We start from the raw sequence: 22,759 nt of genomic DNA on the forward strand, positions 1-22,759 counted from the left end.
GTGGGGGTGTGGGTGTGTGTGGGTATCAATTGTACATAATGTTTTCTTGATATAGTTACAGTTTTAAACCAATCTGAAAGCCTACCAGTGGTTCAATCACTATCTAATATTATAAAAGCCTATGTCTGTCTGTCTATAACGCTTTATTCACGCTCTGATTGGCTGTCTTGGCAGCCAATCAGAGTGCCCTACATGGACAGGGATAGACAGTAGAACTGTGCAACACTGCGAATGCTGCCATGGTTGTGGGCCCCGGTCCTGACCCAAAGCAGCAGGGGGAGGGAGAGGGGCATTGGCCCTGGCCCTGCCCTGAAGCAGTGGGGGAGAACGGCCCCAGCATTGGCCCTGCCCCCGCCCTGAAGTGGTGGTGGGAGGCAGGGGGCAGCCCTGGCCCTGACCCAAAGTGGTGGGGGGGAACACCTCGGCCCCGACCCAAAGCAGCAGCGCAATGGCCCTGGCCCTGGCCCCGGACCTGGCCCAAAGCAGCGGGGGGGAGGAGGGGAATGGCCCACGCCCGAGCCCAAAGTGGTGGAGGGGAGGTGGACAGCAGCCCGCTGCCCAGCCCCTCCCTGCAGTCATTCTTGATGGGCAGTTGGCTAGTAATAAAATTAATTCTAAATACATATACATTTTGGTATTTGATTTTGGGATTTTTATCATGAAAAATCAGAGCTCCCCCTGCCCCCTTAGCTCACTAGGATATAGGTCCAGGCCCCTCACTCCCCACCCACAGGTCCCCCTGGCCCTGCCAGTGCTCCTCACTTCCTCTCCCACCCCAGCCCCCCTGCCCCCCACAGGAGGCAGCAGCTGCTGTGGTGGAGTGGAATGCAGAACCCGGCTTCTACCTCTGCTGCCTTCCAGCTTTGGGCTCGGGCAGGACGGAGGCTGGCTCTCTGGTATTGCACATACTCCCAGGCTGCAAGGGGGACCCGTGCCCCCCAGATCTGTGCATGGGGTAGGGACAACCATGGGCTGCCCACTCTGCTGCCCTCCCCTGGGGCCTCCGCATCCCGGCGGGTGTGACCCAGTGCTGCAGGGCTGTGCAGAGAAGCTTGTTGCCACTGCAAGTTCCACACTGCCCTGGTGATGCTTTCCCTGCCCACATGGCGGCAATGGCACAGGTCACATCTTGCCAGGGTGGCACAGGGCTTGCAGTGGCAAGCAGCTTCCCCGCACAGCCCCGGTCTGCCCTGCAGCATTGGGTTGCACCTGCTGGGCTGTGGAGGCCCTGGGGGAAGGCAGCAGGGTGGGGAGCCCAAGCCTGCAGTGGGCAGCCTGCACCTGCCCCCGATGGAACTGTGCCAGACTGAAGAGAGCTCTTTGCAAAACTGCAAAATCCATGGGTTTCTCCATTAATATGAAAAATCCACGTTTTCCTTGAGTAAAGGGAAAAATCTGCATTTTTCTCCCTTTTTCCGTGAGAAACGGAAAACCTGGATCCTTGCTGTTAATTTGCACATGCAAGCTAACTTGACGGTCTAATACAGAGCTGTTATGCAAAACTGCTTTGTCCTATGAAGTTAGATGTAATTGTGTACTACTATGCACGTGTGATTCTTTTATTTTGTATTTTTTCCATATACTTGAAGAGGGGATTCATGCTCATTTTATCCGTCTGAGTCCTCTTTTGCTGAGGCACCCTTCATCCAAAGACTTTTTATTAGCCATTAGGTGCTGTAGCACCTTTACCTGATTTTGCATTGGTGTCAATATGGCTGTTTCTTGGATTAGCTGAAAGGATAGATATTGAAAAACATCACAGCCAAGTTGACTTCTTTCCATCTTCCTCACACTCTCCTCTCAGCTAACCAGTTGTCAGTCTTTGGAACTGGAGCCATTGAATCACTTGACTGACTAAAACAAAAATCTATTTGTGTGGTTTCTGATTTGTTACCTATTAAAAATATTTTAAAATGCTTTCAAATGAATTATCATGTTTCGAGAGACAGATACTTAACAGTGATGTATGTTTATCTGTGATGACAGTAATCCAGGCAGGGTTAGTCACTGTTTCAGGAGGATAACTGGTCATTGATTATTCTTTAGTAATTGGATACGTGTTTAGCAGATGAGGTTCTGGCTGACTGAGGAGTTGAACATTCTGTATTAAGAATGTTAAGAACTAAGCTATGTATCATTTCAGTGAACTGATGCCTACAAAGACACCTCGGGCAGTTGGTCCAGAGGAGCCTAGTACTGATAATACAAAGCTCCTTTCCTAGCCATTATATTCTCAGTGGTACTTGTATATTCCTTTCTCCATCAGATGCCCTTAGGACAGGATCAGTCCTAATCAATATTGTTTCTCAGTTGTTTCAGACAGACAGAAAGATCGATAGGATGAGCTAATGACAGCTATTTTTATTTTACTTTGTCAGTCTAAGGAAAAATTATAATATTTAACTAGAGTTACTTGATGTGCTTCATTTAATTGTAGCGATATGGGAAGAAAGTAGTTGAAGAATAACTGTGTTAGAGTAGATTTACAAATTATTGCTTGCACTATTGGACTGTACACAATATCTGAGACTTGCTGGGTGCAAAGCCCGTGACTCTTCCATTGATTGTTATGTCAGACTAGCTTTCAGTTTCTGTGGTTGGACCTGTCTCATTATTGTAACATGTCAGTGCTAGAGCCCACTCTCTGACAACCGTACTATAACCAACCAAACAAGAGATTTTGCTTTAGTGGAATTATACTACTATAATACGAAGGGGCTATTCGTGAATGCCCTCATACCTTCATGCTTTTGCAGAAGTAAACTTGTGATTGCAGTATTTAGAGAATGCTGGGAATCACGAGGTGGAACGCTTGGTGATTAGGAAAAGTGACAAAGTTGTCCAGGTTCCCCACGCAATGGTCACTCTTAGAAACTTGCTAAATAGGTTAAATACAATCGCTGGAACACCGCTTAGCGCTTGGTAAAACCAGGTAGTCCTAATCATTAGCCTCGGGAACACTGCAAACAAAATAGCCCTTTATATTCATCAAAAACAAATTAAATAGGTTTTTTGAAGATGACTTACATAGGGAAATTAAACAGCTTCATTTCTTTTTTGCTGTTTTATTTTCTATAAGACATCGTCAAAACTATTATATAGAAAAAACTTGCGTGTCAGCGTTGCCAGTTCAGGTTTTAAGCTGATGCCATCATAGACACTAGGAATGTAACATCTGATTATTAAAGAGGAGATGTTATTTTTAATCTTGCTGCTTTCAAGCTCATTTCACTGTCCAGTAAACTACTGGATGAGAGAACTGTCAAGAAACTTCTGCCAGCTCTAATCCCTCCAACAAAATGGTGAAAATCAAAATTGTGATTTCTTAAGGTTAAAACAAAATAGAATCTTCTCTCCTCTCTCTCCTTTAGAAATACACGGAGCTGAGCCTGGGGAAAGGAAAAGTAACGCTGCCCGGGCAGCGCAGTGAGCAGGCAGGGTTCCTCCTGTCCACAGCCAGCAGGTAGGGAGCCCCGTGTGCTCACTATGCCGCCCCCGTACAGCACATGCAGTGTTACTTTCTCTCTGCCCCAGGAAAGGCTCCTGCAGCAGAAGCTGCTGCTGAGACGGGAGCTTTTGCCTGGGCATTGCTTGCCAGCAGTGTGAAGGCTGGACAGCTGCAGTAACAGGGAACAACAGCCTGTAGCTGCTCAGTTAACTCCGTTGCTGCTGGCTGGCTGTGTGTTTGCAGCAGCAGCTGGAGGGTGTCCCTTCAGAGCGTGCAGGGGTACTTTCCTTGTCCCCCCATTAAGGGGACACCTCAAGCCACTGCTGGAGCAGACACTGCTGTGGAGGGAAGAGTTGTTCACAGCCAGACAGCAGCTAGGGAGTTAATGGAGCAGTCACAGGTTATTGCTCTCTCCTACTCCGGCTGTCCCATTATGCTGCTGGCAAGAATTTTTTTTCACTCTGCCTTTGAAAGCAGGGTACAGGTCTTATTTGGGTGCATGTGCTATGTGAGTAAACATGGTAGTTTGTGTGCCCAAAAACTGCTGTGGAAACTGAAGTACTTTAAAAAAAAAAAAGAAAAAAGAAAACATTTTCAAGGTCTGCCCTGGCCTCCCTCATTATTGTCCAGTTGAGCTCTTTGATATTGCTAGCACAGATTAAATCTAGACACACATGCAGGCAAATCTTTTTTTGCATGCCTTTTTTGTAGCTCCATTTGCATCCTTGATTCTGATTCAATGTCAAACATAATAATATAAAAGGTATAAAAACACAAAATAAGTACCAGGTTTCAGGTACTGACCCAGTATGAATAAAAAAAAAACAAGTCACTTCTCTTGATGTTGCCATAAATATATATTTTTTACCTAGCCAAAACTGTATATATAAAATGGTTTATGCAGTGTCTAAGGCAGGGTGGGATATTAATATGTGAGGAGAAACTGTGATTAGTGTTGCTGTCATAGTGAACAGGCTTCTCTTGTTCAGTAGCATCTACTTTTATAAAGAGTTAAGTTTGGGCTTTATTTTAATGTTAAACTGCAGAACAAAGGGTGTTTAAACGCCCATATGGAATGTTCAATCAAAATACATTTTAGGCCTGCATTTTAGATGGCTCTTTAGGACAATGTCTTTGTGTACATATAGATACACCAATGCATAAATACAGAATCTGAATGATAAGTTCTAATATCACACTATTTTTTTATTGAATGCATTATTTTCCTTTTACATAGTAAATTAAACAAAATATTATGATTTTGTTCACAGTTTAGTACAGATTAGTAGGCACACCTTTTAAATATAAATGGTTATGTTCCTTTTCATGAATTGCAGCCAAGCTTATTCTTTTACAGTGTAACTTGTAGGGACAGAACTTTTTTTAATAGTAAAAAAAATTATCTTTTGAACTTTAAGACCTTGATTTGAAAACTGAATAAATGGTGACAATTGGTAGAAGTGAGTATAATTAATAATCTATTAATTTAACTTGAAGCTAAGAGAGAGAGGGAGAGAGAGAGATGCAGTTTACATTTCTTTTTTCACTGTTTGTTTTACAGTCCAGTCTTCTTCGACCGGATATGGGCCTTGGAAGCCCAAGTCAGTTATCATCCTCAGGAAAACCTGGAACACCGTATTACCCATTTTCTGGCACAAATCCACGCCGAAGACCACTTCATGACCCGTCAACTCTTGGTTAGTAATGCAGACTATCCTTAAATCTTTAAAGCTGATGTATTTTTGATATGCAACTGTCACCTAAAAATAAGGTAATCTTGTGTATTGCAGATTATTCTCTCTAGAACTAAATAAATGAGAATACAAAATTTAGTGAATTTTTGTTTGAAACAGTAATTTGGGTTCAGAACTGATCAGTAGTCCCTTAAAATAAAAACTTAATTGCAAGAGCAGTAATGACAGATGGATAGGAGTTGATGGCCATTTGAAATAGCAGAGTAGTGCCCTTAACCCAGGCCATCATTAACTCCTGAAAATGTTTGACCTTAAGGTCATTACCATTATAAATTGTCAAAATGCAAAGGAAAAACAATTATCCTTTTATACGGTAAAAGTTAATCTGTTCAGGGCAGTGTGGAGTTTATGGTACCCATAATGTTTGTAGCTGTTAATGATCAATATAGTAATTAATAGGAGGGGAAAAACCGTTTATTTGGTGTATGCTATTAGATGGATAATTTTTTTTCCCTGTTAAAATATGTCTAAACAAAGTTACATAAAATGAATTGCAACTAAATAACCTTATGTACAGCATATTCTAGAGATGTTAAGAGATAAGTGGATCTTAATATGTATTTCACTAGTAGTCACTAACAGAATATTTGACAGCGGTAGCCTCTAAGGCAGGGGCTGTCAGAATATGGCTCACAGGCTGGATCCAGCCCACCAAGCCATTCTATCCCGTTTGTGGGGCCCCTAAAACATTTAGAAAATTAATATTTATCTGCCCCTGACTGCTTGTCAAAGATGACAGGGGCAGTAGGACCCAGGGGAAGCTGTCAGCAGGACCAAACTGCTGCAGAAGCAAGACCAGCCCGGCCCTGCCCCATCCCCCCCTTCCTCCCCCCTCCACTGCTCCCAGCTGGAACTTTTGGTGTGGGACCCTCGGGCTATTCCAGCCTCCCTTCACCAGAGAGGGAAATTCAGATAAGAAAGGGGGGTGGAGAGGGAGGCAGGGGAGGACCTTAGGTGATCACCCCAGTCCTCAGGGCCGGTCCAGGCGAGCTCCTGCGGTCCCAGTGCTACAGATGGGAACCACGTAGTGCCAGAGTGGCTGGCGGAGGGGAGGAGGTGTGTGTGGAGAGGAGCAACGGCAGCTACAGGCAGGAAAGCTAGCAAATAGCTGCGACAGGTGGGGGAAGGAGCAGTGAGCGGGCATGCAGAGTGCAGTGACAGCTGGGCAGGAGTGTGGGGCTTGTGCAGGTGTGCCTGGGCCAGCAGGGGACCAGGGCTGGGTGGCAGGAGTGCAGGGGCCAGCTCCCCCCTCTCCCTGCTGGCACAGCCTGGCCCAGCTCCATAGAGGCTCTGATGGACCATACCCCACTCTCCTGTTGCCCCACTCTGGGCCCTGCCAGCGCTGGCTCTGGCACACTGGCACAGACCCCATGCTCCTGCCTAGCTATTGCTGCACTACATGCGCCCTCTCATGTCCTGTGTATGCAGCAGGGCTGGGGCAGCTCTGCAGTGGGACTGCCTTCCTTTCTAGGCAGCCCGGGCCGTGGCAGCTCCTTTGCTGCTGCCACTGGCCCCAGCCCTGCGGTACAGGACGGGACCAGCACACTCAGCCCAGACCCCCTGCTCTGGCTCCAGGCTCCTCGTCTGGGCTTGGCAGTGGCAGTGCTGGACAAACTGCTGCTCGGCACTGGGGGCGGAAGCGGCCCTTCCCACTCACCAGCACTTCCTGGTTCAGCTGCCTAGAGCAGGGGCTAGCAATTATTTTGGACAGAGGGCTGCTTACTGAGTTTTGGTAAGCCATTGAGGACCACATGACAAGCAGCCAGGGGCAGATAAATATTAATTTTCTAATTTTTTTAGGGGCCCTACAGGCCAGATAGAATGGCCTGGTGGGTCTCGTCTGGCCCACAGCCTGCATTTCGCCTGCCCCTGGCCTAGAGCCTGTGCAGGGCTGCCCTGTGTCTGCACTGTGTCTCCATTGTCTCTGGGCTGCCCTGTATGGCAGTATTGACAGTATAGAGCAGCCACAGGGCAGCCCAGAGGCAGCAGTGATGGAGCCACACTGCAGTCTGGTGCAGGCTCCAGGTGGCTGCACCAAAAACTGCCCAAAAGTGGCAAGGGGGAGGGGCCACTTTGCCCCGAGCCAAGCAACTATTTCTGCCTGGCACTGCCTCTGCTGCTGCTCAGCCTGGACGGACAAGCCCGGAGCTGGTGCAGGGCACACAGGGTCAGGGCTGCACGCACTGGTCCTTGCCACTACTGCAGGGCTGGGGGCAGCAGCAGCAGCCGGAATGAAGTGCTCTAGGTCTGCTGCATGTCCAGGGGTGGCAGGATGCACCACAGCTGGGCAGTGCGGAGTGGGCGCGGGGCACGCTGTGGCTTCACGCTGTTGGCAGTGGCGGGGGGAGACACCACAGGATGCACGGGCTCTGGGTTGTTGCAGGGTGGAGATGGGTGCTGAGCAGCTCAGGGGGGTACACACAGAGGGGTTCCCATGCATACCCCATCATACCCTCAAACCCTCCCCTGCAAACCCTAGAACCACACCCTCCCCCACACATAATACACCCCCTAGAAATCCTGTATCCACTGACACACCTCTGGGCGAGCCGTGCTCACTGCTTCACACCCCCCCACCACACACATGCACTCACACACACCCTCAGCCACCCTCCCCCTCCACACACCCGACAGCCCCCCACAAATCTCATACCCAACCACCCACAAACCCCCCCATACCCACCCACTCACCCACACCCACTCACCCATTCCCCCTGACGCCCCTCCACACCCCACACAATATACAAGAGTAGGACTTCATTTTGAGCTATTATTCAATCACTTCTATATATACAGCACAAACACTAATCAGGACAAAAATATATATTTTTACTTAAATTAAAATATATTATTATGGATGTATATTTGATTTTTAGTATATAATTTGGAATTTTTTTTCCGGTTCTAAGATGGCAAATCCTCTTTCCAAAAGGAGCATCTCCAGGGGGCATGGGGAGGGACTTCCAGTGGCAAAAGTCAGAGGTTAGAGGCAGGACTTCCAGTCCCAAGATGGGAACTAAGGGGTGGGGCACTTGTCAAGGGGCGGGGCTACCCTTGCGGCCCTGAACAGCTCATCAAAACATATTAAGTGGTCCTCGAGTTAAAATAATTGCTCGCCCATGCTCTTCTATCAAGTTTGGAAATCAGGGGTATCAAAGATATGGCTCACAGAGCCCTGTGATCTGGCCTGTGATGCTGCCTGGGGGTTTCTGACTGGCCCCACATGCTGCACACAGTGGCCCCAGCTCTGTGTGTGGCATGCAAAGACAGTCTGGAGCATGCTGGGTGCAGCATGTAAGGCTGGTGCTTCCTATGCTGTACACATGCTTCCTATGGTGTATATACTCACCAGCCATGTTTGTCCTGGTTTGGCCACATGTGCTCTGTGCAGCATGCGTGCCAGCTCCAACATCATGCACTGCATGGAGCACTCGCCACATGGAGCATCCATGCACTTCATGCATGTGGTGCCTACATGAGGCCAACCATGGATCTTGGTACCCATTACTAGTTTGTGGGCCCAATCCAGCCCCGTGGGACTGGATGAATTGCCAGATAAGTTTGATGCCCCTGAGTTATACAATCCAGCATTTAATTATTTGTTTTCTGAAATTATTCCAATTTGAAAACTTTTGGGGTTTTTGTGTATGTTAATTCTTTTACTTAAATCCTCTGATTCTCCTTTTTAGATTACTGAAATTGCTATAGTTCTGTGTTTTTGTTTCTGCACATTTCTGACTTTTTTTCTTCCTTGTGGTATTCTTATCGTCACATGTTAAATTAAGACTCATTGTCACTACAACCCAGCATATATCTCTACTTAACTTTTCAACTCCAACTATTGTTTACCCCCAACAAAGTTTCATCAGATAAAATCCTACTCCAAGAAATTTCTAACAGTTAATAGGAATTATCCATTGACATGTTTTATTGATACAGGGCATGAATTTGTTTGAAATAATGTTTTGCATTTCTTTAATTAGAAAAAGCTGATCTTATGGACCTATATTTTTACAAATTAAAACTAACTGCTGTTGATGTTTCTGTTGCTGACATCCAAACCTATCTGCCAAAATAACTGCCATCTCATTCAGGGTGGATATTTAAAATATATATCTAGTATTTTTTTAAGTATTCATTAGCGTAGATGAGAACTCATAATAATTAAGCTGCAGCACTTTCCAGAACTAAGAGGAATGCAGTAAAACATCTTACCAGGATTCTTGTTTTGGATTGTTCAGGAAACTCTTTCATTTTCTGGTTTTGGTCTTTACTCCCATTGATTCAACAGGCGGGATACCTGATACCACATTACAGTTTTACTGCTAAATAGTATGGGACATTGACATTCACTGTTGCATTGTCACTGATGGGTGTGAAACATTCAGAATGGGACCCCAAACCAGACCAAGTTAGGCTATATTTATGTTCTGTTACAAACTTGAAATTTCATGTGGGAACTGAATAGTTTAATGTGTTTTTGCTTCAAAATAAGCAAATCAAAACAAATCGGTGTATGCAGAGAACTTTCGCTCTAAGGTTTGTGGTTTGTTAGAAGATAAAAATAAAGATGGCTAAATCGTTCGAAAACCTTCAATGATATCCTTTTTCTTTGGTTTTCTGGAACTGGATGGATGTGAATCAGGACCTGAGGGTTTGTGGTCATAAATATGCAGCCCCCAAATTTTTTGCAGGCATGAATCCACATAGAGATGATAATTTCCTGCAAACCCCATACATACAGTTATTGCTGTTCATATATCTGCAATTAACCAGTGTAGGATTGGACGCACAATTACCACATAGCATCAGAGGAACTTTAAGTCCTTGTGTCCTATTAATTATGGGTACAGAAATTCTTTGTACCTGCATTGACTCTGCAGTAAGTGAAAGGTAAACTGAGGCAACTTATCTCTGCTTCATTCAAGTAAGCTTCTGAACTAGTTCTCACTGCATGGTAGTTGAGGGCACAGAGACAGTACAGAGTATCTGAGATTCCCTTAATTAACAGGGGTCAGGATTTACCCAGAATAGTAGCAAGTATATGTGTACCCACAGTTGAGAGGGTGGGACTTTACTGCATCTCAACTGCTCTGTAGTTACTGTTCGTCTGTTCAGTGGTAGCTAAACTGGGCCAGTTTAGCCTTGAATGAAACAGGTCTAAGTTGCCCCACATTAACTTTCACTTACTGGGTGCCTATACATGTGCAGTGAGGCTGCTCCGATGCTCTGTGATCACAGCGTGTCAGAGCAGACTAAATTAATTGTGTGGTAATTACCACACTCCAGCAGACTCTAGCATCATGTGTATCAGCATCCTTGCACTGAAAAATGGCAGCAGGGATGCTTTAACTAAAGCTAATTCAACTAGCTTTAGTTAAAGCACCCCCGCTACCATTTTTCAGTGCAGGGATGCTGATACACCTGATGCTTTGGTGCTTTAATTAGAATGGCTCTCAGAGCTGCTCTAATTAAAGCGCTCCCCCTCCCCACCCTCAGAGCACATGTATAAATGCCCACTATGGGTAATTATGAACAAGTGAGGCACTGTAAAACCTGTTCCCTGTTAATTGTGTATACTGGCTAATCGTAGTTGTGGGAGGATTAGGTGATCCAGGGGCTGTTGGCACCTCATGCTAAATTGCTGCAATCCCTATCTTGAGAGCTACTGTTTTAAAGTATTGGAAGTACATTCTCAACCCCACTTCCCAGGAAAAATGTGAACAGTAACTTTGGGGCTTGTTTACTTTGGGATTTTCCATTCAGATTTAACTTCCCTAATTTAAAAATAGACCAGTTAACCCATGATAAACTTCTGTATGGACACACTCCTTCTGAGTTACAATGTAAATGGAATTAAAGGCAGTTTAATTCTGAATGAGAGACATCCACTCCCAAGTTTGTGTGAGGTGCTATGGTTTAACTAATCTAATTTCAATTCACACCTTTAGTTGGGAATACATTCTCTACACGTCCCAGTATAGACATGCCCTTGAAAAATTTAACTATGTCTTCCAAACAGTAGCTTTTCTCTAAATTGGCACCTAGGGCATGCAATAGTAGATGTATACTGGGGAGAAATGTGGAATGGGAGAAAAAGTTAATGAAGTTCATTACTTTGCTGCTCTTGGAATTACTTGCCTTTTTTACACAATAGAAAGAGTAATTAATTTTCAGCTAGTCATATACTGACACTAAATTCACTATCGTAAATTCTACATCAAATTGGATAAGGTTTTATGTTTGAAGACTGGATACATCTGAAGTACGGATGATAACATCAGCAGATAATTTAGTTATGGGGGTGCCTCTGTTGTACTGGGTATCTTAATTTGCATGGTGACTGTGCTAGTTCAGCTAAAATTTAGTTTGTGCATAGTTTTTAAGCTTTTGACTTGCACAGTGGCTTAGGTTGGCTTCTTTTTTGATACCGTTTAGAGAGGGTGCTATATTCCCAACTTTCCTAATGTTTTGAAATGCTCTGAATTGTCTCAATGACTTCTGGAAGGTAGCTGAAAAACTTTGTTACAGCTAGTAGGTTTTGTGATGCAGCAAACCCTGTATATCAGTGTTGTAATCCACTTAGTGATGCTCCTGTTTTGAAGTCAGTTTAAATTGATTTGGATTTTAATGTGTCACTGAGGTACTTTTTAATAGTAATTTTACCAAGAACACAAATAGGGAAACTTTGTCCAAAAATTACTCTCTGTCTCCTGTACATCGCAGGCCACTGTTTAATGAGTACATTAGGGTCTTGCGGTACCTGATAGTGGTACCCTTTTCAGGAGTGACTTTCTTTGAAGAAAATCCCCTGAGATCAAAGGTAATATAAGCAAGGCACTATTTTAGAAAAGGCTACACATATTTTACTTATTAGCTCCTTGTTTTAGTATATAAGATACATTTCATTGATACAGAGGAATAGATGCATGAAGCTGGAAAATAGCAAATGCATTTCAAAAAGAAAATAATTGTTTGTTGTGGGTGTTTGTTCTTTTTAATCTTTCTTACACAACATAGCTGATTAAATGTGTTTTTCTGTGTGCAGATCCTTTACAAACAAAGAAAGTAAGGAAGGTGCCCCCTGGTTTGCCTTCTTCTGTAAGTACTGAAATTTTAACTCCTAACCAAAATGGGCTCAGACCACTCTATTTACTTGATATACATATCATTTAAGTTATCATTAGGAAAACTTCATCCAGGGTTCATAAACAAGCTAACCTAGATAACTGGGAGTGGTTCTTAAGATCTAAGTACACATTTGATGTGTAGTTTTTAGATTTCATAGCAATGATTTGTAGCTTACTCATATGCTCTTACCCACTTGTCCCTGTCATTTGAATTCCCCTCTTGGGAAGAGAGCTGGGCCAGGAGCTGTCAAAGAAGATCTCCTGTACAGGTCTTTTGATGTTTAATTAGTCATTATGTTGCTGAACAGGAGGACAGACAGAGATTAATAGCTGAGAATCTTAGAAATTTACATTTGTAATAATCCCAATGGAGCTGAAGACATTAAGATTCGGAGGACATGTACAGCTCAGCTTGCCTCAGTAGGACTGAGGTTATTAATATGCATAAATCACCAAGTCAGATGTTCATTGTGAAGCCCTGGTGGATTTTAAAGCCTTCATTAAGCCTTTCCTAACTTCAGCCTAGCATCAGGAAGGCTTTCAAGCAACTAGTTTGTTGATCCCTCTTTGCTCGAAAATTTATCCTTTGAGAATAAAGGGCTTTGATGAAAAAGGTTGGAAGGGTTTTGGTGGAAAAATCATTAATGGCTGTGATAATCTAATGCTATAGGGGTGTTTTGTGGTATTAAATATGCTTTATTCTTTAAAGGAAGAAAATTGTTTATAAATGAATCTGCATTTAAAAATCCACGTGAAGTGAAAAATCCCCAGTGAAGTGAAGGACAGGATTTTTTTTTTCTGTTCAGAACAAACAAGAGGGGAGGGGGGAGAAGCTCTGCTGCCTTGCGGGGTACATCTCTTTGTTGTGTAAATGGATGTTGGGCTTTTATTTGGCAGTACTTAACACATGGGCGCAGGTGCACTTGGATGAGTCATAACTCAAAGCCAGATAGGCTGAATAGAACATACTGCACAGGCTACAGTAATATAGTAGGAGCAAAATGGGTCTGATCCTTTTTATTTTGTATTAAGTCTGAAGTATAGATGGTGTCTTCTAGTTTCCCCCACCCTCACTGTGATATATACAAAAACCTGCATCTGAAATTCTATTTTAACCATACTTCCAGATGGAACTGAGATAGTTTAGACAGCCTGGGGCAGCTGTGCTCTGAACCTGCAGCCTACCTGGAAGCCAGGATTGCAGCTGCAGGCACTCTTAAAAGCTTTTGCTTGCATAAGCACTTGGGCCCCACTAGAGGCTGAATAGCTGCTTGATAAACAAAATGAACACAATGCCTCAAATCATTATTCCCGAGGCCAGGAATATTTTTTTTTCAGCAGCAGCTAAAAATAGTTTGGCAATTTACATTTTAACAGTTGTATGTTATGCAGGGATGGCTTTACAGTCTAGCAGATGATTTCTGCTAGATTAACAGAAATATATTAAAAATGACAGACTAGCTAAAACATGTAACAGTGCAATTTTCATGTAATTTATTACTATAATTCTAGGAGAGTAATAAAAGTTAAATTACATATTAATATTTAGTAGTAGTGCCCAGGTAAAGAGATCATATTAGCAAGTGAAAAATCTATCTAATTTCTCTTACCAAGCATTAATTTTAAGAAGTGGCATGTGTTTAATGTTTCTTATTTCATTTTTCATCTACCAAATGAAGAAAGAGGGCAGAAAAAAGGCTGATTTTATTAAATGTTGAACAAACCTCAGTGATGAAGATGGAGCAGTAACTGTGAATCATCAGTGATCTGTATGGACTTAATGCAGTTTTTAAAATGCATTGTTTCCATATGTTTATGTTTCAGTCCTGAGCATAGCTACTACAAAAGATGACAACAAATTAAACTAAACCCAGTTTTTTAATATAAGGTATGTTGGTTGTGGATGATGACATAAAATAAAATTTACTGAGCATTAAGGAAGCTTGAATCTTGTTGAAATTCTGTGAATAAAAGGAAGAAAGCACTCAGATAATTTTTGTGACAAGTCAGTTCTAACAAGTCAGACTGCATTTTGGCAAAGCTAAAAATTGAATCAGTTTATTTAATCTCATTTTGCTACAAATTATCATTAGATAGAAAATGACTAAGGAGAGAAAAGAAGCTTTAATTGTTACTTTTTACAAACCAGAGGAAGAGAGTTGGCTTTTAATTTTGAGTTGCTAGAAGATTGATTTCTATAATGCTTTCTAGTCGAAATGGATTTTACATAAGTATGAATGTTTCTTCGTACTTCAACTTTTAAGGTAATTTTATTTTAACTGGAAAATAAATGATGATCATTTAGTATTATAAGTATTATTATAATAGTCTTGATCATTTAGTATTATAAGTATTACTATAATAGTCTTCCTGTGGTTTGTGAATACACTTTTTCTCTTTGGGTTTTTTGATGGATATTGCATGTCAGAAGTTTTTTAGAATTGCTTGTTTTGAGAAAAAAATATCCACTTATGTTCTTGATTGTGCCTAATGATGAAGAGTAGCTACTCGGAAAGTGGTTAGAGGTAAATGAAAGCCTCAGACATTTTGTTGAGTGTTTACTCAAACTTAAATCTGACTTGAATCTCCTTGTACCCTTTCTGCAAAAATATTTGTGGAAAATCTATTTTGAATGTTTTCCAGCCTCAGAATGACACAGGAAATTGTATATATTTCAGATGGGTGGAGCTTGACTTGAACCAATCCTCAGAAGACTGGTATGCAGACAGTCAGATCAAACTACACCCTTTAAATCTTACATTTGCACAAGCATATTGTACAAGGAGGAGAGAAGAAAAATCATAAACTCTCTGTACTGTCCAGTAATTTTTTCACAGTAGCCTACTTTTCTGCGTGTTTCCTTAGACAAGACTTATGTAGCATGGAATACATACGTTTATATTTCTCTTTATCAGCTGCTTTCCTTGAGAGATTCAAAACCCCAGCAGATTCTATGAGCGTTCCTTTTGGTTGTGGGACTTACCTTAGCCCAGTCAGGGAACAAAATTAATACCAGGTGACTGGAGGCCAGTTGTAACTAATCAGCGGAGCACATATTTTGATGAGTCTATATTGCGCACTTGCAAGGAAGAGTACAGTCTTCAGAGGAAAAATTAAAACCTCAAGCTGATTTGAAAATATGCTGAAATCCAATTGTGACTATTCCATGAGCCGAAGACTAATACTTACTTCTTACTTATTGCTCTTCATCAGAAAAAGTCTAAATATTCCGTTAAAATATTGGTTTAGTTCTAATTAATACCATAACAATGTTTAATTTGCATTAATAATTGTACTAAATATTAAAAATCAAGAAGATTAATGTCAGAAATATTTTTAGATTAAACTTTTGCTACTTAATCTACCTCATCCTAAATACATTCAAGGTCACAGTCTTATGTTGATTTGTCTTCTATCTTTTTATTAAGCTGCTCACCTAGATAAATTTTTATTTTTTTTATTGTTATTGTGTATTAAGTTTAAAAACTGAGGCTTTTAAAACAGAAGTACAGAATTTGCGTGTTTACATACTCTTCAGTATTTTAATAAGTGTGTTACCTAAGACTTCACAAAATTATTCTGGTATAAAATCTAAACTTTAAAACACATCAACTTAATAGGAGATTAAAAGTAAAGTCCTTTTCCTAAAGTCCACTTTAATTTAGCAGTATATTTAGGGGAAACTAATTCATAGATTAGTTATGGGAGCTTTGACACATCTCCTTGTAGATGATGTATGTCAGTTGTATGTACCAATTTATCATTTACAGTAAGAATTCTACTACTGAACAGTGGTGTAACCAGAATAATGTGTGTAATTTGTTGTATTGGTGTGGAGGGAAAGACACATGAGAGCATAGAGAGAGAGAAGGATCCCAGAAACTTTCTTTATACCTAGGAGAGAGACAGATGTAGAAAAAAACCCCTAACACAGAGTGCCCAATCTGGTTCTGGCTCAGGTTATTGCAAGTCTGGGTGGCAGTGAGAGGTAGTTAGCCATGTTAGTCTGAAGTCAGTCGAAAGTCAAGTAGCTATACGGCTTTAGTAACCAACTGTCCATCCTCTGGATCATGCTGTACACCTAAGAAGTCTAGTCAGGTGTCTGATAAATCTAGTTGCCATCACACCAAGACCTTTATCACATACACCTAGGCAAGAGTATGGAGGAGTGAAGATCGCCCAAGACCTACCATCCCCCTGTTAGACCATTGAGACAGAATCCAAAGGCTAGAGTGAATCCCGATGTTCAGTGCCTCAGTAGTTATAGCTTCTGCCAGAGAGTAATGGACAAGAACTGCTGCTGACAGCCTAATGCTTCAGAGAGGGCACATTTCTGTCAGGATGATGTCCCTTAGCATTTCTCCAACGAAGGAGCACCCGCAAGGCAGTGAGGGCTAGGGTTTTGAGGCACCCTATACTTGCCTTACTCTGGAGGTTGCATCATTGTGGTATTGTATAGGAACTACCCCACCACAAGTAACCCCACCATGTTGCACCAGGCCCTCACCTGGGTAAGTTTATGGTCATACCCAGCACCATATATGCCTTTATAGGCTAACTAAATAAAATGTATAGAGAAGGAGAACAGTGTACTTCATCAGATGTAAAAATAGTTTGGGTTGCATACATAGGTGGAAAATGAAAAAGAGGTCTTATATCTACTTTCCAAGGATTGGATTTACACCTCCCATGTCCCTTAGGGATAGAGTTGGGCAATTGCTTTGTGAGGACACTAAACAGGAAGCATGCTTAAAGTTCCTGAAGGAAGATAATAGGTCACATAGTCTGTTCTCCTCCTGAAGGCAACTTCAGGTAGGGAGACTGCTTTGAAATGAAGAAGTTTGGGGGTTAATGAGTTAGTTTACATATTTACATAAATATCTAGCCTTTTGAATGTATATCTGAATCCTAATTTGTTAGGCCCAAAATAATGAAGCTATATGAAAAATAGTTTAAAATTTACGATGGTGAGTGACTATAAACATCTTTCAGAGCTGAGGACATAGGATCATTGACAATACTAGAAAGTTCACTGGATGATGTTGTGGCCAACTCTGAATCAGTATTCCTTAAGTATCCAGTTGGAAACATGTGGGTGATGATCTCCATTTTCAGAGTCCTTTTACAGAAGTTCATTTTTTATTTTCAAGGTGGTACCACCAGCAGTAGTGTGTTAAAATGCTTGAGGGTCATGAGGCATGTGTATTGTCAGTAGGGATTAGGTGACACTTTGGTTGAAAGTACACGTTGTAGAGTTTAGTTTTATTTATTTCTTAATATTTGAATTCTTGTTCTTGCTAAAGTTGTGGTGTCAAATCCCAGAGTCTGACATCAGAAATTTCTTTAGATTTGTCCCTAGCTTTGTGGATTGTTGTAGCCATGTAGTGCTGCTCAGCTGGTAAATTCACATCCTTTCTCTGTGGTGTCCAACACCTTGAAAGGCAGCAGTAGCTTGTCTAATTCTTGCCATGGTCACCATAATATATTAAACATTTAGAACACTGATACCTAGCTCACAAATTTTGTGGGCAACAGCACACAGAACTCCTGGTTTATTACTGTTGTTTCCCCCAGCCCCTGTTCTTCCATACTTCTTCCCTCACTATATATACCAGTGGTGCCCAACTTTTGGCCCTGTATACCATATCATGCCCTCAGTCCTGGCCCTGCACACTGAATCAGGCCTGTCATCCCAGCCTCAGACTTGCACATACCAGCCAGTTCCTGCACTTGGGCCATGTCATCTGGCCTATTGGGCTTGAAAATGTAGTGGTGGGGAAGAGGTAGCAGTGTTAATTGCTACCACTCCTCCACCACCAAATTTCTGGACCTTTGTGGAGCCCTGTAGGCCAAATCACACAGCTCCACAAATCAGATGTGACCCATAGGTCAGGGGTTCAGCACTCTGCTCTGGTACCTTTAGCTTGTTATGTCTGCTCCTGAATGTAAGTGCTTCACATCAGGGACCTGCCTTCTATTTATAAAGCACTGTGTTTGTCTTTGGTACTGAATAAATGAATGCCTAAATTATCCAAGTCTGAGGATTTTAGTATAAACCAAACAAGCTAAGACCTTGGTGTTTTTAAACAGTGGCTGTTTTTGTCTCTGAGCAGTCCTTTGGTTTACTCTATCATGGACCTCATTAGGTCATTTCCGGAGGCTTGAGCAGTGCTTTTCAAACTGTACTGTGGAATTTTGGGGTTCTGCAATATAGGTCATCAGGGGTTCTTACAAAGAGATTGAGGGTAGTAGCAGAATTGACTAGAAGGCAGTGCATTGTTATTGCCAGGCCAGGTTGCCCGGCTTCCTGTCAGCTCACAGGCTAGAGGTAGGGGTTCCATGGCTGAAAAAATGATGGGCATTTATAAATGTGCTCTGGGAGGCAGGGTGAATGCTTTAATTAGAGCAGCTACTCAAGCCGCTCTAATTAAGCATCCAGAGCATCACTTGTATCAGCATCCCCATGCTGAAAAATGGCAGCGGGGGCCCTTTAAAGCTCACCAGACAGCTTTAGTTAAAGCACCCATGCACCATATTTCAGGATGGAGACGCTGATGCATGTGATACTGGAGTAATTAGCAGTAATTACCATGCTCCACCAGATTCAATTAATCAAGTCTGCTTCGATGCATTGTAATTGCAACGTGTTAGAGTAGCCTCTTTGCATGTATATAGGCACCCAATATGAAAGTGTTTCTGTGACTAGGAAGTTTGAAAAGCAGTGGTCTAGAGCAATTGTGCTCAACTTTTTGACCCTGTAGGGTAGCTGAATGGTGCAGGACTAGTCTGTGGGTCAGATGGGCCCTTGGGACAACTTCCTGCCAGGTCAATTCACTGAGATTGGGCCTTGGGGACCACAGTGCCACTGCTGCCCAGTCCCCCTCACTGGGGTTGAGTGCTGGGATTGGGCACTAAATCCAGTGTGTAGGGCCCAGGTGCCGCTGCTCCCCCACTGCCAAATTTCTGGAGCTTTGTGGGCTGGATGACATGGCATTCTGGGCCGGCGGTTGAACACTCCTGGTCTAGAGTATAGTAATTCACTACTTTTGGCTTCCCTTGAAGCTGATCTGGAAGCAGGAGTAATCATACAATGTGTTTTTCTATCTGCTCTATGGTATGGGAACAGAGAAAAAAAACTCCAAACTTTCAGCTCTTAGTAATTATTGAAAGTTTTTTCTGTCAAACTGTAAAGGTCTTGGTATAGTAGGCCCAAATAATCATCCCCCTTCCAAAGATCAAGTGAATTATCCAAGTTGTCTGTCCTGATGTTGTCACTACACCGGGACTACTTGGTTCAGGGATCTTATCAATAGAATTCTGTCCTAGGTTCTTTTTGCCAAAGTGTCTCCTTGGCTGTCAGGATTTGTTGTATGGGCTTTCTATTGATGCTACTTGTTCTGATTTAAAGTTTTCATAGTATCCTTGCATAGTATCCTTCCAAGGTGCAAGTGAATTATAATAGAGTTCTGAATAGAAGGGTCTTACATTTATATTTATATTTAATGTTAATCAAAGAAACCAATGTGAATAGACTGTAGTTTGTTTAACTTAGAAATAAGTTAATATATGTCACTGCTATAACTACTGCTTTGCATCAAAGCCTGTGTGCCAGTTCATCTCCCATTATTTACCATGCTTTTCCTTATAACACCCAACAGGGATAAACGCTTTTATAAATGTAAAATTATTTCTTACGGTCTTGTGCTTGATTATGATCACAGTTTGGTGAGAGAGCTGTTTAAAAATCATGTTGGGAGAGTAATAAGTTATGTCTACAACTTTTACTTGTGTCATGCTGTGAAGTGAGCTATTTTTTTTCTAAGTTGCTTGATCAATAAAAATGCTAATTGGCCTGTTTTGGGTGTGATGTAACCATGTAATTATCAGAGATTAAACAGTATAAAAATTTTTGTTGGAAAAAACGATGCTGAAATAAAAAGACTGTATAAATTCCAGAAGAAATTTCAGGCATGTTTTGGGTTTTTTTAGGCTGCTGATTCACTTGTCATCCTGGAATGGGGAGGCAGATGTTAGTTTTAGTCTCCAAGTATAAATTTAAAAATGAATTAGAATTGCCTAACCTTTTAGTGCCATTGAGTTTCTTATGCTGTTGAGGTCTGGCACTTCAAGGCCATAAAGGAAACAGGTTGTACAATCCTGGAGATGTAATCTCAAGTCTTCATGACATTTGCTATGATAGCTAGGCTAGGCTATTAAAAAAAAAATCTTCCTTAAGGGAGTACTAGCTAGATCCCTAACTATGGACGACAAAAGGATTGTCGTTTGCTTTTGACAGATTATCCAGACAGCTTCTTTCTCCAAAGACTTTTGCCATGCAATGAACCAGCGAACAAAAAAAATGAAGAAAATGTTCCACCTAACTTACATCTCTGTATAGCCACCTACCTGCGCTTTGACACAGTCACCTAAAGCTGCTTTGTGCCTAGTTTATTAAACAGATTAAAAAGACTGATTTTGTATGAACAGTTTTTTTATTATAGAGCCACCTTCAGGACAGTTATAGAATTGCAACAGTAGCTGTGCTATTATTTATTGTTTTGAGAAGTAAATGAGAAATGCGAAACATGTTACACTATAGTAAGGAAATATTAAACAAAATGATACTAGGGTTGGACCAGCAGAGGGACCTATCTCCCCCATTACTTTTTCAAATCATACTGCGTTCATGATAAAGAATATGTAATTCACTTAAATTTGTACATATTTCAGTAACAGAAACATGGTAATTCACTTCAGAAGGTTTTCTGGAATCTCAGATTTAAGTTTAATTTTTAAATATGATGCACAGAGGTATTTATCACAGTGTGGAGTGGTGGTTACCCACAGAACGGTACTGGTTTGGTGAGACCTGCCATCCATTTATCAAGAATAATAGACCAATTTTAAATACTGTGCTGTGTAGCTAAGTGCCTCTCATAAGAAGCTGTACATTTGCGGGTGTTTTAATGTCAACAATAACACTTTGTCTGGATTTTTAAAAACAAAGTATCTAAAATTTTCAACCTGGCTCAAAAGTTTTTTAGTTGGGAAATAATGGTGCATTTCAAGTTCCTTATTAAATTTTACTTTAATGGGTAATTTAACTTCATAAGAAAAATGTCACTTATGAGCATTTTGTTTAGGCTCCAATCCTAAAGAAGCTGATAGAGATTACAGTTACTTATCATCTAAGCATTATGCCCCTTGTAACAAAACGTTTCATTTCTATTAAGAATATTAAATAATAACTCTAAAGTTGAATGCATACTTGAGAGAGACAGCCAGTCTCAGGTGTTGAGGCAGAATTTTTCTGACTTAATAATTTGTTGCTGTTGAAATGTTCTCCTGTGTTTTCATGTGTCACCTTTCTGGAATACTGCTTTGGACCTTTAACATAAATATTCTGTATAAGACTTCTTTTCTTAAATGTTGGGCACTATAATGTATAAGCACATTTTTACTTAATGTTGGGTAGGGGTTTTCTCTTGGTTACAGATGTGCAAATATTTGAGTTTAAAGTGGTAAACCACTATTTAACTGTGTCGATTGGGAAGTTAATGTACTTCATGTTTTCACTCTTGTGGTGCTTCTGTTGTAAAGAGACATTAAGCTTGGTGTTTAAAAACATGCATTCTTGCTGAGTTGCAGTCTCTTGCATCTGTTCACTGCACAGTACACAAAAAATGGCTTATTTCTCCTTACGTACATAATAATATTATGGCATACTTTCAGTTTTTTATTAACCAAATATTTAAACATATCTGATTAAAGATCTATGTTCTAAACAATGCACATTTCTGTTTCCTGGAAGCAGCAAGGAACAATTTGTAAATACTTTAAAATTTGTCTGTTTTTTTTGGCCTGCTGACTAGATCACTTATAAATATTGATCTATCCTAATCTGATCTAGTTACTTATCATAATTATTTGGTTCAGAAATAAATATGTCTGGGGGTCTTATTAAGAATATTACAAGTGATTTCCAAGTACCTTTTGTTCCAAGGTTCTGAGGTTGCAGCAGAACATTTTTCAACTTAGCAACTAGTACTAAAAAAAAAAAAAAGAAAATTAATGAAATTAATGAAGAGGAGGAAAGAGCTGCTGTTCTACTCAAACAATTCCTTTTTAAACAGCTGTTTTCCTTAAGGATTTAAATAGGGAAATTCATTGTGTTCTCTCTGATATTTAACATTTATTTTTGCTAGGGGGAGATTGACTCTTCTTTTAAAAAACAAGTCATGTACAAAGTATCTGCAAATTTTTAGTTTTTATTGTATTGAAATAGACCCATTTAAAGAATCAAAACAATAAATGTAACAGCTTTTTATTTTAAACAAGTTGTTGTGACATTTACTTATTTATGGGGTATATTTGAATAGAGGACATGCTCTTTGGCATGGTGATTAGAGGGTTTTTTTCTTCTTTAA

At 41.2% G+C, this 22,759-nt stretch overlaps 1 protein-coding gene across 1 annotated transcript in view; it reads left to right on the forward strand.

Annotated features, from left to right (window-relative positions):
* Positions 1-22,759, forward strand: part of TCF12 (transcription factor 12) — a 100,489-nt gene that overhangs the window by 20,419 nt on the left and 57,311 nt on the right. The window contains exons 2-3 of the mRNA XM_025193907.1: positions 5,010-5,145; positions 12,251-12,303. Coding sequence (XP_025049692.1) covers positions 5,031-5,145; positions 12,251-12,303 — 168 coding nt within the window. The 5' untranslated portion in view covers positions 5,010-5,030. The remainder of the gene's footprint in view (positions 1-5,009; positions 5,146-12,250; positions 12,304-22,759) is intronic.

The sequence above is a fragment of the Alligator sinensis genome, unplaced genomic scaffold (genome assembly GCF_000455745.1).
Source record: "Alligator sinensis unplaced genomic scaffold, ASM45574v1 scaffold662_1, whole genome shotgun sequence".
Lineage (NCBI taxonomy): Eukaryota > Metazoa > Chordata > Crocodylia > Alligatoridae > Alligator > Alligator sinensis.